The following is a 19,650-nucleotide window of genomic DNA, read 5'->3' as shown; positions in this document are numbered from 1 at the left end:
AAGCGCCTGGCAGGTAGTCAGGTGGTTAAATCACGATCCCTGTCCTTGAGGAGCTCAAACAACGCAGGATCGGGAACGAGTAAAGGCTCGGAGGGTCCGCCCGGGGCTGCCCCCCAAGCGGACCCTGCAGAGTAGCCGCCTCGCCTCCCGGACCTCCGCGCGCGTGCGCACAAGCTGCGGAGGGGGCGAAGGGCAGCGGACGGCGGGAAAGGGGAACTTACCTCAGTATTCCTCCAGACGCCCCCCTTAATCATAATTCGAGGCATCTTGGCGGCGGGGTGTCTCGGCAAGCGGCCGAGTGGAGCTTCAGAGAAGTAGCAACGGCGCTGCGGCCACGAGACTTAAAGCCGCCACTTCCTCCAGGCGCGACCTTCTCCTATGTAGAGATCTGCGCAGGCGCAAGGAGGTGGGCGGGGGAGCAGAGTAGCAAGTATCGCGAGAACTCGGGTGGCTGAAAGGAAAATAAGCGCCTCGTTGTTAAAGCTGTAATCTGGCGCTGACAGAAAACCCTGAATCCACTCCGGCCGAAGCGCAGTACGCCGTGCGCATGTCCAGAACAGCTCGGAGGAAAACGCGGCGGTCGCGAGATATCCGCCGGGGCTTTTTGCGAGGAACGTAGAGGTGGGATTGGTCGTGACGTCACCTAGTGGCGGAGAATGGGAACAGCATGCGCGTGGAGTTCCAGCCCAGTTGGTTTAAAAAGCGCTTTGTTAACGATCGGTTTAGCACTTTCTTAGGCATTTAACTAATGGGAATTTATGCACAGAATACTCGGGAAAAGGCAATAGCTTACTTAAGCCTAAATTTCCCAACCTGCAGAGATAATAGGGCCGACCTGATAGGGTTGGCCTAAGGATTAAATATCATAAACCTAGCACAGTATCTGATACATAGTAACTGCTCAAAAAAAGCGGCAGCTGTGCCTGGCCGGCCTGGCTCAGTAGTTGAGCATCGACCTATAATCTGGAAGATGGAGGTTCGATTCCCAGTTAGGGCACAGGCGTGGGTCGTGGGGTCATTCCCAGCAGGGGCGGGCAGGTGCCAGCGACCCATGGCTCTCTCATTGATGTTTCTCTCTCTCTCTCTTCCTTCCTCTCTCTGTAATCTATAAATAAATAAATAAAAATAAATAAACACTTAAAAAGAAAAGAAAAAAAGTGGCAGCTATTATTACAAGAAGGGCAACCTTCAGAGATCAGTGGTTGTGCCAGAAACCCTCTGTAGGATGTGTGACTGTTACCTCCAGTTCATTCCACCCTCAACATCCATTCAGTTGCTATGGTTACAGTCACACACACACACACACACACACTTGCTGTCCGTGTGATTGATCTGATCAAAGCTGAGCCAATTAAGTCTCCTCCCCAGGAATTTTGACATGAACCTGGAAGAGGTCGGCCTCTCTGCTGGCCTATGAAGCTCTAATATGTGACACCCAGAAGTTGTCCGCCACGATGTCTTGTACTATGTAGACTTAAGAAGGGAAGAAAGCAGGCGCCAGATGCATTGAGAGGAGCAGAAAGGAGCGTACAGAGACACAGAGGCAGGTCCTGACTGTGGGAGTCCCTGGATCCAGTATGTCCCTCAGTCCTAGATGCATTCCTGTTCTTGAGTCCTAATTATTTGTCCCCTTTTGGCTTTAGCCAGGTGGAGTTGGGTTTCTGTTATTTGTAAGCAAGCTTCCTAACAAACCCTGCCCTCTCTCAAGAGCCATTTCAGATCTAACATTCCAAGAGTCCGTGATGATGGCTTCTCCGTCCCAGTCAGGACCACCTCTACCACATAAGTCACCTTTGTATCAACTAGAAAAGGTGCCCCTTCTTCAAAGCAATTTATTGACACCCGCTGGAATATTGTCACAAAATATTGTTTTGAGAACAGAACACTCTTATTACAAGAAAATGCAATCTACCATGTCTACAATGTGAATTGTGTCCCCTAGGGGCATGCATTGTATAGCCACTTCTTCCTCACTCACCCAAATATGTTCCTCAGAACACTGGGTACTCCATTAAAAATAAACAAGTTTTTCATGATTGCTTGAATTTGAAAAAAAAAAAAGAATGCTCTGTCAACTCTCTTTTACCAAAACTAAAGCCTGTAAGAAATTATAAGATGAAGAAATCAGTCTCCCAGTTGTGGGTTGAATTGCTTCTCCCAGACAGATATGTTCAAAGTCCTATTCCCTGGTATCTATAAATACGGCCTTATTTGGAAATAGAGTCTTTGCAGATGTAATCAGGTTAAGACGAGGTTATACTGCAGTAGGGTGAGTCCTAATTCAATGACTGGTGTCCTTAAAGGAAGAAGAGACGTGGACACGCAGGTAGAACAGTTTGTGAAGGAGGAGGCAGAGGTTGGAGGTGGATCTACAAGCTAAAGAAATGCCAAGGATTGCCAGCAACACCAGAAGCTGAGAGAGGCATGGAATACATCCTAAGAAGGAACCAACCTTGCTGACACCTTGATTTCAGACTTCCAGCCTCCAAAGCTGAGAGGATAAATGTATCTTGTTTTAAGCCACCCAGTTTGTGGTACTTTGTTCTGGTGCCCCTAGGAAATGAATACACCCCTTTCATAATATAGCATTTCCAAACTAATCTGACCCCAGAATCCTTTTTTCTTATATCTATTGATATGCCAGAAACACAATTTGGGAAACCGTGGCCCAGGAAAAAGAGGTTGGCAGCCCATCCAGATTATGAGGGGATACGGGGAGATGTAAGCAGGGGGGTTCTGTAGGTTGCATTAACCCTCCAATTCCCCACCCCTCGTCCCTTTCTGGGAAGCTGGTTCTGAGCTAACTTTGTTTAGCCAAGGAAACAATCAAAATTCTAGTTTCCCTTTCATCTAGTTTTTTGCCATCAAGAAACTGTCCAGGAAAGGGCTAAAATTAGGGTCAAAAGCCTGTGAGAACAGCAAGCCATGGCTAGGGGCTGGGGTCAGCCACACCCATAGTCTTCATCTGCTCCCCCGCCCCTGAAACAGACGGAATTTAAGTAGCAACACTGTGCTGCTTTGCAAATACAATTTCAGAACAAGTCTTCTAGCCCCCACCCCATCTACCAGATTGCCACCCCTCAGCCCATTCCTCCCCTTTGGAAATTCCTCAGCGAGTATTGAGAGAAATTATGTCTGGGTGTCAAGTTACTATGAAATGGAATTTCATGCACCCTAAATGCTGGTAATTCATATCATATTGCTAACTGTGGTTAATCATGTTAATAGGCTTGAGGTTCACTTACTGAGACTTCCTCATGCTGGGTCCAGTTGTTTGTAATTTTTTTCTCAGAAGCTTATCTTCATGGGTATTATTTCTAAGAAGCCGCCTGTGCCCTGAGGTGGGGAAGTGTCCCCAAAGAGAATTGGCTTGTTCTCGGTATTTTGCCTTTTCCCCAGAGGTTCAGGAGTCTTTCTGAGCTCATTTCTTGGTCTGGGATTGATATTCCAGCGAGGCAATTTACATCTAGACCCTGCATCCACATGGCACAGGCTGGGGATTTACATTTCCCCCAAGAGACTTTTTCACATGCATATACCAGACCCCAGACTGAGATGCCCAACTACATCCTGGACAGTTTGCTGTGTGCGTCACAGAGTCCTCAATTTCATCTTCCCAAAATTGAACCCCCCTAGAAAACTTGTGCCTCTCTGCAGCATTCCTTATTTCAGTAAATAACACGAGGCTGCCAAGTACGGTTGTGTAAGTGGTTCACTGCACAAGGGGCAAGGGTTGAGCTCTAGCTTGCACACTGCTCACCAAGTGGTATGTCCACGGGACTGTGTCCACAAAGAGGGCAACCTCCTCTAGGTGTATAAAGATACCACCTGGGCCAGACTCCTCCTGTTGCCCTGGCAACAGCACCATCCACCTTGTCGCCCCTCCTCCTCCTCCCATATCTTCCCCCACCCATACCCAGGCCATCCCCGAGTCTTGCCATTTACCTCCTAGCTAGCATTCAAACCCCCCTCCTTTGTGCCACCTCGGCTATAAGTTGCCAAATTTAGCAAATAAAAATATAGAACTCCCAGTTAAATTTGAACTTAAGAGAAACAAATGATTTTTAGTATAATTATGCCCCATACATCCATTCTGTCTTCCCTTTCTAAGAGAACCCCAGTTTTTACTCCAGCCCACACTGCACCCAACCAAAGGAACACATTTCTAGCCAGACGATCCTACCCACACTCACACGATCACCACTAGACGCTGCCCCCACTCTCTCACTGTATTTGGTGGAGGCAGATACATTTCCTCAGAAAATAAGTCATTGGAGAATATGATTTCTTACCTGATATGAGGCTGAGTCCCTCCGGGCCCAGAAATGTTTACTTGTCAGGTGTGTATTTCTTGCAAAGTCCAGGTGTTGGGTCCTCAAAGTCAGTAGTAGGCCCCCATCCCCAAGGCTAGGCTCTGACTGTTTCTCAACATTGAAAAGACACCAGGCATCTCAAAGAGGCCCCCACATCCTTTCCCAGAGCCCACTGGGAACTTGGCCAGTAACCCCCTAAAAGGTGCACCCTCCATGTCTGGCACATTGCCAAGGTATCACTCGCTCCTGATTTTCCAGCCAGGAATGAAAAGCCTCCCTAGGCCATTGCCACGATCTTGAAGCAATCCAATGCTAAAATACTTCACCGAGACAAATCCTATAAACAAGGCATTTACCTACCTAAGTTTTTTAAAAGTATGTTTTTATTGATTTGAGAGAGGGATGTGAGAGAGAAATATCGATTGGCCACGTCCCATACTCACCCCAAACGGGGACTGAACTCAAGCCTGGGTGTGTGCCTTGACCAGGAATCGAACCAGCAACTTTTCAGTGCATGGTACAAGGATCAACCACCTGAGCCACACCGGCCAGGGCTACGCACCTAGCTTTTGAGGACCAAATGCCTAAGAGCAGAAGGAAACAATCTAACCAAACTGAATACCTCAACCTAGAAATGCAGACAATGGAATCATACAGAATATTCCTAAATCATTTGTGGAATTCTAAAAGTTTAATATTCTAATATCTTAATATTTTGATAACTTAGCAGAGGTTATAGAAACAGTCTTGGAACTGTCTTCATTTAGCTTATTGTGGACTTCAGTGCCACTAGCTGTATAACAATTTTCCCTCCGGTCCACAGAAGCATTTTCCATTTTTCTCAGGATCTGAAATTAGAATACCTTATGTGCAGTGTAAGTTGGTACTCTAATGAATTTACTTGTCAATGTCATTTATGGGTTGTTTTTATTAAACCTGAAAACTTCAGTTATTGAAAGTAAGAAGTGCACACACACACACACACACACACACACACACACCCCTGTGCACACACATTTTTACTTACCAAAGAACCTAAAACAAGATGGGGATCTTCATGTCTAGGAAGTTAAACCTCTTTGTGCCTAGATAGAAGAAAGGGCTGGGCCCTGGTCGGTATGGCTCAGTTGGTTGGAGTGTCATCCCATGCATGGAAAGGTTGAGGGTTTGACTCCCCATCAGGGCACACAGCCAGGTTTCAGGTTTGATCCCCAGTAGGGGTGCATATGGGAGGCAACTGATCAATGTTTCTCACATTGATGTTTTTCTCTCTCTTTCAAATAAATAAAAACATATCCTCAGGTGAGGATTTTTAAAAAGAAAAAGAAGAAAGGGCTGGAGCAGCTATGACCCATATATTTTTCCCATTCGGCCTTTGTCTATGTCTTAGTCTCCCCAAAACACGCATGTGTGCACACAACAACCTGAAAGTTAGGGATGAAACTCATGTGCCAGCTGTTGGGAGTGCCATGGAATAAGGCCTGGCCACTTAGATGTGCCCACAGAGAACCCCAAATCCATAAAAATTGCCCTGATTTCCAGGGGATGGAATGTGGCCCTGAGCTTCAGAAATGTAAGCATTTAACAATTTTTTAAAATCATATCTACTCGGGCTCAGAGCAGCATCTAGGAATTATATAGACCTCTTTGAAATCTAAAAGACTACTACAAATCTCAAACTGTATTTTAGTTTTTTTCTTAATCCCTTTACTGTGTAGGACCCCTTTCCTCCAAGCAGTTTCCTGTTCCACCAGGCTAATCCCATCCGGAAACTCCTGCAGAACCTTTGATTTGTCTATATTGCGTTCTCTGTTATCCACTCACACAGGTGCTTGCAGATGACATCTCTATATTTTAAGTAACAAGTATTTTTTTCAGAAGTCAATGTATCTGAGAATCTGTTGGCAACCTTTTTTTTCCCGTTTCTAAATTACGTGGTTTTATTTTGTTTCCTGTATTTGGTTGGGTAGCAGGGTGGGCCTTGTGTCCCAGGGGTAAGAGGATCAGGGCAGGGGTATTCTGATGTTAACCTGAGGAGTGGTCGGGAGCAGCTGCTGGCGGTAGCCATGTGTTCTCTCCTAGGGTGTGTACAGGCGTGTAGGAAGAGAGCATGCATGCGGCATGTTCTATGCCTGCTTCATCGCTTTGGCTGGGTCTGAAGACCATGTTTTGACAGGAAAAGAAATTGTGTCTCATGTTTTGGGCACTCTGAGTCTCTGCATGGGCCCCAGTTCTCTCTTTCCACTGTAAGGTTTTGGGGAGACCAAATCTGCACCCCTCATTAGCCAACCAGTGGGGTCTCCTTAGTGGAGAAAGAGATTGGCTATGGAAATGCTGAGTCATTGGTTTGACTGCTGAGAGTCGCAGCCTGGCTGTACAGGGGTGGCTTTCGTGCCCACCTTTTCCTCCAAACGTTTGCTCCTTGCCTGACTGATAAGAGACCCTAAGACTCATGACTGGTGCTCACCGAGCTGTCACCCTGCTTGGCTGTGTAGACAGACAATGTTGAAGTGCTACAGGGCACTAGCATTAATAACCTGATAGAGAGCCAGCCCTCAACATTTTTCTGGCGTGTACCAAGTGAATAGTAGAGAAAAATCTCAAAAGGAATTAAGAAAATGAAAATAACTTTACCAAAATTAATGAAAGCTCACGTCTACATTTTACCATCAATTTGAGAGCATCCTTAGAAAACTAAATTTAACTGAATAAAACTCAATGTGGACTGTATAGTGGGGGTATTTTATCAGTGTTAAATTCTCTGAATTTGACATTTGCATTGTGATTGTTGGAGAATACCCCTGACCTTAGGAGATATATAGTGATGTTTACAGGTATGTAGGAGTAAAGGGTTATGATGTGTGCCACTCACTCTCGAATAATTCAGCAAAATAATAATAGCAATAATATGAAAAGGAGCATGCATACAAATTTGGACAATCATAGAATCTAGGTGAAGGATGTGTAGGTATTTGTTCATTGTACGATTCTCACAATTTTTCTGTAAGTTTGAAAGTTTTCAAAATATATAGTTAAAGAAAGCAAAGCACAGTGATTCCTCATGGAAGTCCAACATCTGATTGAAAACACAGTCACAATGACAGAAGTGTGACTTCCAATCAGCTGGGAGAGGCTCTCCAGAGTGCTCGGGTACATGCTCGGTGGGCCTGTTTCTGCTCAGGATTGTCTTGAAGTGTCCAAAGCACCTGTGGATAGAGGCACAGAGTTAAAAGCTGCGCCCCAGTAAAAAACTAAGAGTTCTCAACCAACACACTCAACCTATGAAGTGCGACCATGCTATCTGCCCAAGGGACCACCTGGGGCAAAGCACACCATCCACTCCAGGAGAGGCTCAGCCTTTTCTCATCTCCATGGAGAAGCCTCTCGAAAGCCGGCTCTTCGGGGCTCGCCTCCAGTTTTTCTGCTATTCTTTGAAGGTTCCTGAACTCACCAGCGGAGTATAAACTGTGTATCAAAGGGATTGCTGGCTGCCAGTTGTCAAGCTCCTCAACTTCTCTGATCTCATTGTTCAGCTTGTTGGCCTTCTCCTTCACCCAGAAAGGCAAGCTGCAGGAAGAACACAGCGCCCGGAGTTTGCATTTGTCTGAGGCAACATTTATAAACAGGGTCAGTAAGGAGGCCTCCGATTTAGAAGACCAGTATCAAAATAACACACCATGCTGATCGTTCACCATGTGCCCCTGCCCCAAACCCAGATCTTTTCCCCGCCCTTCTCTGTCTGGGGGGCTGATCCCTGCAGCTGTCATCCCCTTGACTCCTCTGTGCCCCCACCTTTGAGCTGGGCTTGGCTAACGAGAAGGTGAGAAGAGAGAGGGTGGGATGCTTCTTACCTACCTCCTGCCTGTCTCCTGAGGTACCCCAGTTCTGGCAGCGGCTGCACTCTCCACTGCCAGGAACCCCTTCTGAGCAGCCCTTCTACGTCCCCCACTGCTCTGCAAGCCGTGATCCCTCCTCTTGCTGCTCGGACCCAGGAGTAGTAAGAGCTTCCCGCTGACGGGAGCCCCTGTGTGCTTTACCCTCCCATGTGAGTTCTCTCAACTTGCTCGCACGTCTGTGAACAGTTCCTTCAGGAAACTGCCCTCGGACTCCCAGCTGAGTGAGCCTTCTGTTTTCTGCTGGGACCTCAGCTCATGCAGACAGGCAGGGTCCCCCCAGGTCAGTTGAGATGTGAAATGGCACATGCTGGGCTGCACTGTGTGCGCAGCTATCAGGCAATGTGACTCCTGGGATGGGTTGAGGCAGGGAGATGAAGAATGTTTTAGTGTTTTGGCAGCTACAACTTTCATCCGTTTTTTTAAAGATTTTTGTTGTAGTTGTTGTTTGTTTGTTTGTTGTTGTTTTTGAGAGAGAGGAAGGGAGACGGAGAGAGAGAGAGAAACATCGATCAGCTGCCTCCTGCATGCCCCCTACAGGGGATCGAGCCCGAAATCCGGGCATGTGCCCTGACCAGGAATCGAACCAGCAACCCTTTGGTGCATGGATGACCCCCAACCAACTGAGCCACACCAGCCATGGCAGAGTAGAAACTGTGTATCCTTTAAGGAGAAATGCACCATGATTGGGGAAAAGCGCTGATCAGCTGGCTGAGGGTAGGGAAATCCCTGCAAGGAGGAAGCAGATCGCCATATAGACAACAGGTTATCATTTAAAGCTATCACTTAAAGACAGACCAATAGTAGAAACCCAAATAAAAGCAGCAGGACAGAGCAACACACTGGCACATATCTCTTTCTAGGTTAGAACCTTACTTGAGTAAATAAATAAAGTTCAGAATGGAACTAAGCAAAATATGAGGTCAGAGGAAAGATACTTCCTTCAAATACCGGAATGCTCCTTGGCTTTCTCTCTGCCTTTTCAAACTCCCACCGTCCTCCCTGGCTGCACTCATTTAAGCACGTGTCTTTCTTTGCCAGCAGAATCTTATGTGTCGGAAATCAGGGGTCCTGTCGTTTTGCTCCATATGATCCCTCCCTGTACACCACATGGCATCTGGGAGCCTGTCAATCATATCTTGAGACTGACAGCTGAGATTGACAGCCCAGCTGTCAGGCTCCACAGACACTTGCCAACAAGTGTCTCACCCCAAACCCTCCATACAACTGCCCTGTCCACCTGCTGGGATGCAAAAGGTCCCTGTGTGCTGGGTGTCTGAGCTCTTCCACAGGACAAAAGAACAAATTGATATTTTCATAAAAATAGGATAATAAACACCACGGTGAGAGAACTCACTTGGGAATTTGTGGGAGAGGCTCAAGTGGAATAAATGTATCAAATTTCTTTTCATAAGGCGCTCTGAAAAACAGGAAAGGCGGTCATAAAGCTGGCTTGCTTCAGCAGCAAAGAGATCGGTACATCATCGCGTTCAACACAATGTCTTCTATTCTAAGCCAGTGAGAGAAAGACAAGTGCCGCATGACTTCACTCATATGTGAAATTTAAGGAACACACTGAACTACCAAGCAAAATAGAGACAGGCCCAGAGAGCAGGCCTACAGCTGGGGGGGGCAGGGGGCAGGCGGGAGGAATTGGGGGGGAAAGAGAGCGAACTCTAGGACATGGACAGTAGTGTGGTGCTTTTGGGGGTGGAGGGGCATGGGTGGAGGTAGAGGAGAGCACAGAAGGGATAAATGATGATGGGAAAATTTTAATTAAATTTAAAAAATAAAAATAAAAAGCCTTTATCAATATGAATGTAAAAAAATAAATTACCCTGGCCAGTTTGGCCCAGTGGTTAGAGCATCAGCCCATGGACCGAAGGGTCACCGGTTCAATTCCTGGTCAAGGGCATGTACCTGGGTTGCAGGTTCGTTCCCCAGCCCCAGTGGGGGTGCATGCAGAAGGCAACCAATTGATGTGTCTCTCTCACATCGATGTTTTCTCTCTCTCTCCCCCCACTCCTCCCTCCCTTCCACTCTAAAAAATAAATAAATAAAAATTTAAAAATTAAAAATAAGTGCCCATTTTAATTGTCATGTATGGGCTTCAAAACTATAAGGGACAAATTCTTATTAGTTTTATCATTTTTAGTAAGCATCATTAAATCAAACATAGTTCATTTTTTAATTAGTATTTTTAATGTAATACACCAACTATTTTTCTTTTAATTTAATGATCCTCCCTTTCTCCTCAGTCACTTTGGACTAAGTTTACTTACACTAAGTTTAGTTCCAAGTGTAAGTGAACCTAACTAGTAGTCACTAATCAACAACGTGATTTGGTATGAAAATTGAAAAGTCTTCAGATCTGTGGTAATAACAATAGGAATAAAATTAACAACCACAGCCCTAGCTGATTTCGCTCAGTGGTTAGAGCTTCAGCCCACAGACTGAAGGGTCCGGGTTCGATTCTGGCCAAGGGCATGTACCTTGGTTGCAGGCTCAATCCCAGTTGGGGCACATGCTGGAGGCAACCAATAGATGTGTCTCTCTCCCTTCCACTCTCTCTGAAAAGCAATGGAAAAAATACTCTTGAGTAAGGATTAAAAAAAAAATTAACAATCACTTTTTTGTAGTAAAGGTCCTGTGTATAATTTTAATTATACACTCATATGTGTGCATGCACTAATGAACTACATATGGACGTTCTTAGGAATTTTTACCAACCATGTTTTGTTGATATCAACCCTTTCTAAAATACAATTTATAGTCTGGCTAGGCATGGCTCCGTGGTTGACCATCAACCTAGGATCCAGGAGATCGCAGTTCGATTCCTGGTCAGGGTACATACCGGATTGTGGGCTCGATCCCCATTGGGGGGCGTGCAAGAGGCAGCCGATCAATGACTCTCTCATCATTGATGTTTCTATCTCTCTCTCTCCCTCTCCCTTCCTCTCTCTGAAATCAATAAAGACATATTTTTAAAAACACACAAAATCCATTAAAAATAAATAAATATAATATAATTTATATGTAGTAGAGAAAGATACAATTGCTTTAAATTTAACTATATAACCTAGTATTAGCATATACTTACAATGAAAAATTCACTGGTGGGAGAGTTGATCCTACTTTGTGGAAGCCCTTACTCTGTTCTGGGTACATATATGGATTGTCTCCTGGAGTTAACTTCGGGATTCCATTCCTGGGATCAATATCTGTGAACGATGTTTAAAAAAAATCGTAAAAATGGCTAAAAATGATCCACAGATTTGCTGTAAGTATTGACGATGGAAATAAGATAATGTAGTGCTTTACAATGAGGTACATATAGGTATCTTAAAGTTCTGTTTATTACTGCCTTACCTTGAGGAGAGGAAGATAAAAGTGCGAGCCTATGTTTGGGACATTTTCTAAAAGGAGTCGTTATGATGATCTCACCCTGGGAAAGAAGAGCTGAGGTTTGGGTTCAAATGAATGACGTATCCGAGGTACCTCTGCCACAATGAGCAAGAACTCTGGCTTGAGTCTCTTCATCCCTGGGCATTAGTGCTCTTTGAATCCCTGAGACCTATAAAGCTCTAGAAGCAACTGTCGTTGGGGCTCTGCCTCTCTGACTGGTTCTTGGGAGGAAATCAGCTAATGAGAGTCCTGCTTCAAGGACTGGGCAGTGCAGCAGCAGGAGGTGCCTTCCCGTTGAAGAGGAGCCAGGAGAAAGTCCACGGCTGCTGCGCACACTGCCTATATGGCCGATACAATGACACCCAACTCAGCCCCTTCAAACGCCCGGGAACAAGTAATCACTTGAGCTCGAAAGCAGACAGCTGGCACAAGATAGTCATTTAAACCCACACATCTGACACCAGATGCACCTCCTAAGAGAACAAGCCTGGACTGCAAGACTAACCAGCCTTGGGCTCATGTTACCAGACTGAAGGGGTCCATTTGCCTGTGCGCATCAAAGCCCAATAAGTCAGGAACAGGAGTTTGCAGCCAAGATAGTAAGGATTTATTAAGAAAATGGCACCATGCCCGGAATCACAAGTGAGCTGATGTTCAAAAACCTGGCTCCCCCAGTGGCTTCCAGGGGGTGGATTATATAGGGAAAAAATCATTAATCATAGTGACTAAAGGAGTTGAGGCCATGGTCTCTATTGATTGGTGGGGCTAGGGGTAATTGATCATTGCATCTGGTCCTGATGTTAGCCACGGAGTTGTTCTTTCTGAGTTTGCAAGGATCTGTTCAGTGGGCTCCTTCTGCTTTTCTGGGCACAGAGCTAACAAATGAGGCCAAGATATTATCTTTAGTTTGATTGAAAACTCTGCCTCTGTAGTCAGTAGACCGAGGTCCTTGTTCCTAAGACTACTGGATGCTAACCGGGGCCTCACTGTCCTGAGGGCTTAATGATTAAGCAAGGGAGAGGGAGGTGGGTGAGTCCAGGCACTGGGTGAGGCCAGTTTGAGTCAAAGGCGGGTGCGGAAAGCCAGATTAAAGAAAATAAGGTTTCAGAGCAGTTACAATTAGGAGTAAGGGATGCGTGGCTGGGAGCATGTCCTCCTTCTTAGCCCACAAACCCAATGAACAGAACTCAGTGTTCACTTTTTAAATGCTTGTTTTGATATTAACTCAATTCAACTGTACCCATGAGGCAAGCCAAAGGAAGAGCGAGGGAAGGTTTTTTTGTTTGTTTGTTTTTTAAATATTTTTTATTGATTTGAGAGAGAGAGAGGTAGGGAGAGGAAGAGAGAGAGACATCAATGACAGAGAGAAACACTGAATGGCTGCCTCCTGCACGCCCTGTACTGGGGGTCAAGCCCGCAACTGGGACATGTGCCCCCACTGAGAACTGAACCAGTGACCTCTTGGTGCATGGGACGTTGCTCAACCAACTAGGTTACACCAGCCAGGGCACAAGGGAAGGTTTTTCCTACCCAAATTCCTCTGGCTAACTCAGAGAAGCCATCTCACAGTAGATGTAAGTACTGGAGAAATTAATATTTTTTTACTATTCTCTTTCAAAAAGCCTTTTCAATTGCTAAGACTCTTCATCTAAACTTTTTATTAGCTCTTAAGTATAGTAAAATAGCATCAACTGCACCCATGGATGGAGTGCCTGATGTCCACGAGTGCAGAAGGTTGCTAGCAAGGAGAGTGGAATGACCCTATCTATTGAATCCCAAACCAGGGCACTGTCAAGTAAAGGTCAGGCAACAGCAAAAGGTGGTGAGAGGGTTAAGACTTTGGAGTCAGTCATGCCTGAGTGCAAATTCAGTTCTGCAATTTCTAGTCCTGTGCCCTGTAGCTATTTATTTAACTTCCCTAAGCCTTGTTTATAAACTGTTTCTTTCAAACGTCTACTTTGCAGGGTTATCATGAATATTAAATGAGATAATCTGGCCCCCTAATAAGCACTCAAGTAACATTTGTCATTATTATTTGAAATCAGGACTAGGCTAATACCACTCCCACTCCAAATTTGGTTTGTAATCTGGAAAATACAATTGCCATCTAGCAAAGGTATAAACCTTTACCTAGGGAATCTTATCTAGATGGAGAAATAAGGCATGCATATAAGGAAGTTAAATAATATTGCATTAGGTGGTAAATGCCATATACCATAGGACAGTAATCCTAAAATTTTAGGGTACCTCAGAATCCTCTAGAGAGCTTATTAAAAATGCAGCTTCCTGGGTCCCACCCTAAGAAATTCTGTTTCAGAAGATCCGGTGTAGTTCCCAGAACCAGCATTTTTTACAAATTCTCCAGCTGATTATGACACAGGTGGTCTGAGGACAACACTTAGAAATCTACCAGATTTCACAAGATAATGTCAGCAAGTAGAAAAAGAACCAATGGCTTGTATCCAAGTATAAGATGTTACTTTTAGAGGAAAGTCTCCCAAACAACACCTCTGAGGTAATATGTCTGTTCAACCTATTAGCCCGAAGTGCTGGCCACTGTGTGTCAATAGCTGATAGATCCATAACACATCATGCTCGTTTGTGCTTTCAGATAAACTGGCCAATCTCCGAGCTATGAAGTCATTCAGGAGCTAGAAGATGGGATATGTGCATTAAAACCAAAGAACCATATGAAGCATATGAACCAGAGAACCATATGAACCAGAGAACACGTTCTGCCCCACGTCTCTCCACCCCGATGCAGTCAGGTAGAGCCAGTTCTGACCAACAGGCCGGGAGCAGAGATGATGTGTGCCATGTCCAGACTAAAGCAGTTACAGTTGATATGTGACCCTCAAGCACTCCCTCCTTCTCCTGCTATGGTGACCTTAGAAGCCATGTGTTGAGATGGAGAAGTCACAAGGTGAAAGCAAAAGACATCCTTGAGTCACTGCTTGGAAGGGAGCTATCCTGGAGAGCTGCTGGATCTACAGTAGACTTTTTTTAAAATATATCTTTATTGATTTCAGAGAAAGGAAGGCAGAGGGAGAGAGAGAGACAGAAACATCAATGATGAGAGAGTCATTGATCGGCTGCCTCTTGCACACCCCATACTGGGGATCAAGGCCACAACCCGGGCATGTGCCCTCACTGGGAATCAAACCCTGATCTCCTGGATCCTAGGTTGATGCTCAACTGCTGAGCCATGCCAGCCGGGCTACAGTAGACTTTACAAGAGAAAGAAGTAAACTTTGGTTAAGCTGCCGAGATTTCAGGGGTTTGTTACTCCAGCAGAATCCACCCTATTCCAACCACTACAATATGCTCTACTGTAGGAAGGCCCATATAAGAGAAAAATATATTTTTTCAGATGTACTTCCTTACAACCTATAATCATAGACATTTTGTCTGCCCACCTATGATAATAAATTAGGCCTTTAGGGAGGCCTGATCATAGCTGCTGGAAGTCAACTATTAATTAAATATATTTTTTTCTATAATGTGTTGATTCCAGTTGAAAATGGCAGTCCCTGAAGCTGCTTCTCCAACTTGTTCAAAGAAAAAATGAGGGTTGCCCGGCCGGCGTGGCTCAGCAGTTAAGCATCAACCTAGGATCCAGGAGATCGTGGTTCGATTCCCTGGTCAGAGCACATGCCCGGGTTGCGGCTCAATCCCCAGCAGGGGGTGTGCAGGAGGCAGCTGATCAATGACTCTCATCATTGATGTTTCTCTCTCTTGCTCCCTCTCCCATCCTCTCTCTGAAATCAATAAAGATATATTTAAAAGAAAGATGAAAGAAGGAAGGAAGGAAGGAAGGAAGGAAGGAAGGAAGGAAGGAAGGAAGGAAGGAAGGAAGGAAGGAAGGAAGGAAGGAAGGAAGGAAGGAAGGAAGGAAGGAAGGAACTTGTCCTAGACAGTTTGCCTCAGTGGTGAGAGCATCAGCCCGTGGACTGAAGGGTCTCAGGTTCAATTCCTATCAAGGGCATGTACCTCAGTTGCAGGCTCGATCTCCGGACCTGGTTGGGGCATGTGCGGGAGGCAACCAATCGATGTGCCGCTCTCACATCGACGTCTCTCTCTCTCTCTCTCTCTCTCTCTCAAAAGCAATGGAAAAAATATCTTGGGGTAAGGATTAAAAAAAAAAAAAGATCAAAAAGAAAAAGAAGAAAAAGAAAAGAAATTATGAGGGTTAAATACAAAAAACAAATTGATGGCTGCCAGATGGGAGGGCATTTGGGAGGTGGGGTGAGAAGGATGCAGGGCATAGAGAACAGTCAATAATATTATAATAACTGTGTGTGGTGCCAGGTGGGTCCTAGACTCATCAGGGGCATCACTTCATAAGTTACATAAATGTCTAATCACTATGTTGTACACCTGAAACTAATATTAAATGTCAACTATAACTGAATTTTTTTTTTAATTTTTAAATAAAAGAAAGTGAAGGAGGAGAGAGTCTCATAAAGGAATAAGTGTTCAGTGTCAAGCTTAACAACATCAAGTGCTCCAGAAAATCAAGAAAGAGAAAAGTGGAAAAAGACCGCTGCATTTGATGTTTAAAGAAGTCATTGCAGAGCATCACCTAAAAGAAGTAATCACACTAAGACACATCAGATTATCTGTTCACAAGAAATACACAGGACAGAGGAACCTGCTAAATGGTATCCAGGACTGTAATCAGCTGAATCCTCACTGTGGCAAACTCTAGACTGGGGACAAATAATCTAGTTTCTTCACCAAATACATTGCAAGAAAAAAAGGGGGGAAGAAAATTTATATATTAAAAGAGACTTAAGAGACTTTTTAACTAATTGGTAAGTGTGAACCTTATTTAGACCCTAATTTAAACAAACTATAAATATTTTTTAATTGTGGCATTTGTAAAGCAATTGGATACTTGAACAATGACGAAATATTTGGTGATATTAATGAATTATTGCTTTTTTTTAAAGACATGAGAAGGGGACTGTGGTCATATTAATAAAAATAACCCCTTATCTATTAGAGGTACGTACGAATATATTTACAGATGAAGTTATATGATGTCTGGAACTTGTTTTAAAATAATCCCTGAGGGCCCTGGCCAGTTTGGTTCAGTGGTTAGACCATCGACCCAAGAACCAAAGGGTCCCAGGTTCAATTCCCGGTCAAGGGCACATACTTTGGTTGCAGGCTCGATCTCCGGTCCCAATAGGGGCCCATGCGGGGGGGGGGGGGGGGGGCAACTGCTCAATGTGTCTCTCTCACATTGATGTTTCTCTCTCTCTCTCATCCCATTCTCCCTTCCCTCTACTCTCTCTGAGAAAAATCAATGGAAAAAATATCCTCTGGTGAGGATTAATAAATAAATAAATAATCCCTGAGGGAAAGGGTTAAAAGGAAACAAGATTAGTCACATGTTGATAATTGTTGAAGCTGAGTGATGGGATCATCTGGTTACATTATGCTCTTCTCTCTACTTTGGCACATATTTGAAAATGTCCTTAATAAAAATATTTACTTTTTAATGGAGGTAGAATAGGGGTTACCACTGGAGTAGGGGGAGGAAAAATGTTATATTTAGGGAGAGGCCTATTGGAGGCTTCAAATATAAAGGTAATATGCCATTTCTTAAATAGAGTGAGAAGCGTATAAGTGTTTGTGAAATTTTATTCTATATAGTCAATAAATACACCTCAGTGTTTATTTTGTTTATTTTTTTATTTTTTTATTTTATTTTTTTAAACATATCTTTATTAATTTCAAAGAGAGGAAAGGGGGGGAGAGAGAGATAGAAACATCAATGATGAGAGAGTCATTGATCGGCTGCCTAGCCGGCAAACCGGGCATGTGCCCTGACCGGGAATTGAACCCTGATCGCCTGGATCCCAGGTTGATGCTCAACCGCTGAGCCACGCCCGGCTGGGCAGTGTTTATTTTTTTTTAAAAATAAAAGGAAGAAAGGAAAAGGAATAATCACAAAATTTAGGATAATATCGAGGTAGGAGGGAAGTGATGGTTTAGGGTTAGATTCGGATCATCACTATAATCCCGTTCACTTTTTATCTTTATTGTCACTGGCTCAGTTCTGGTCAGTGAGACATGAGTGAAAGAAAGCCTCCTAAAGACCATATGGTAAAACTTTTCCTTCCTTCTAAAAGGGGTAGGCAACAAGCGAGTTTCCTCTTCTTCTGGTCTTAAATATAGACGTGATGCTTGCAACTGCAACAGTTGTCTTGCTACCATAAAATGATAAGCTTAGATAGATATATATATAGATATATATATATATATAGATATAGATATATATATAGATATATATCTTTATTGATTTCAGAGAGAAGAAAGGAAAGAGAGAGAGAGAAAAACATCAATGATGACTCGTCATTGATCGGCTGCCTCCTGCACACTCCCGACTGGGGATCAAGCCCGCAACCTGAGCATGTGCCCTGACCAGGAATAGAACCACAATCTCCTGGATCCTAGGTTGATGCTGAACCTCTGTGCCACGCCCAGCCAGGCTGATAAGCTTCTTTGATAAGACTGAATCCAACGCTACTAAGAATGACAGTGCATAGGACAGAAGGAGCCTATATCTTTGATGACATTACTGGGCAGCCTAGATTTCAAAGCTTCTTTTTTAGATATATAATAAATATCTTATGATTTAAGCCTCTGATAATTTGTTTTTCCCTTACTTGCGGCCAAGAGCATTCCTAAGTAATATACACCTAAAAGTGGTCCCTTCTTGGTTTTTCTCAGTTGTTTCAGATTCAAATCAGTTAAATAAATCCTTCATATTCTATCCTATGGCTGCATCTCAGTTGGGAATGGGAAGTAGAGGCGTGCACAGTAGGCTTACATAACATTAGGGCGTTAGTGGAAGGCTTTGGGGCCTTAGTTACTGTCTGCAAACCACACTGGTATCTGATGCTCACCTTATCTTTGCTACTCTCCGAGAGTTGGCATTTATTTCTGTTGTCTGTTAAAATGTGTCATCCAGTCTGAGCCTCAGGAAGCCAGCCCCGTCCACAATGCATCGGGTGATGCGTAAATTTATTCTCATAAGATCCCTGGCTTGACGATCCACAGATCATTACACCATGGCCTCCCAGCATTCCAGTGTGAGGCCTGTGCAGTTCTCTCGGCTTGCTCTCTCCCCTTCTCTCATTTTTTCCTCTCTGTCCCAACCTCCACAGCCTGCAGAGGGCACAGAAAGGCAGCTATCCTTCCACACATCCTGGGTGGATGAGACTCTGAGGCTGGCTTTCTGCCCACCCATTGCCCACAGCTATCACTACTCTCCAGCTCAGAGTCAGGGCAGATGCCACCTCCCTCTGAGGCTCGAGGTCGTCCCCCAGCCACACTCTGAGACAAGAGCTCCCGCTAGATTCACATCCAATCACCCACTAGATTTTGATCCCAGGAGCCGGGTTCTTCCAAGTCCCCATATCAATGACTACCCTCCTACCTCCTCTAGTCTGACTTTTCACATACTCTCTACCTAAACAAAATCCTTCGGTTTCAAAACTACTTGTTGCTGATATGAGTTTAAAAGCCTATTTTAAAACTCAAAAATGGGAACTTTCTATTTCTTTCTCTTTGTATTCCTGCTACAGCCATTCTCTTCATCCCTGAGACAGTGGCTGCCTCCTACACTGGTATTTCTGTAGAAGAGCATGCCATGAAAGATCTGTCAGTAATCAGCAACCCTTTAGTGTCTTTAATAAATTATGGACAGGTAGGTAGGTAGATAGATGATGATAGATAGATAGATGATGATAGATAGATAGATAGATAGATAGATAGATAGATAGATAGATAGATAGATAGATAGATAGTACAATTTAAATGCATATGACAGGTAGCATATAACTGAAACATAAATGATTTTCTTCAAACTTCAATGAAGGTTTCTATTAATAAGTATCTGAGACAACTTATCTGATGACTTAAATGTCACATTAGCATTTCATGAGATTCGGAGTAAGGCAGAAATGTGGCTCAGCATATGCTGTGAGTTCTTTGCCAAAAAGTGCAGCCTGCCAACCGTCGCCTTC

General features: G+C 44.2%; 2 protein-coding genes across 2 annotated transcripts in view; both read right to left on the bottom strand.

The window, feature by feature from the left end:
- The window catches only part of CDC5L (cell division cycle 5 like), a 46,792-nt gene extending 46,408 nt beyond the window's left edge, over positions 1–384 (bottom strand). The window contains exon 1 of the mRNA XM_087817421.1: positions 222–384. Coding sequence (XP_087673547.1) covers positions 222–266 — 45 coding nt within the window. The 5' untranslated portion in view covers positions 267–384. The remainder of the gene's footprint in view (positions 1–221) is intronic.
- The window catches only part of SPATS1 (spermatogenesis associated serine rich 1), a 32,064-nt gene continuing 12,755 nt past the window's right edge, over positions 342–19,650 (bottom strand). The window contains exons 5-9 of the mRNA XM_087817242.1: positions 11,307–11,427; positions 9,564–9,626; positions 7,647–7,880; positions 5,341–5,348; positions 342–643 (exon numbers count right to left, since the gene is read on the bottom strand). Of these exons, the coding sequence (XP_087673368.1) occupies positions 342–643; positions 5,341–5,348; positions 7,647–7,880; positions 9,564–9,626; positions 11,307–11,427 (728 nt within the window). The remainder of the gene's footprint in view (positions 644–5,340; positions 5,349–7,646; positions 7,881–9,563; positions 9,627–11,306; positions 11,428–19,650) is intronic.

This window comes from Miniopterus natalensis, chromosome 5 (genome assembly GCF_054644295.1).
Source record: "Miniopterus natalensis isolate mMinNat1 chromosome 5, mMinNat1.hap1, whole genome shotgun sequence".
Taxonomy (NCBI): Eukaryota; Metazoa; Chordata; class Mammalia; order Chiroptera; family Miniopteridae; genus Miniopterus; species Miniopterus natalensis.
The sequence above is the reverse complement of the archived record's forward strand: the minus strand, read 5'-3'. Positions and strand labels throughout refer to the sequence as shown.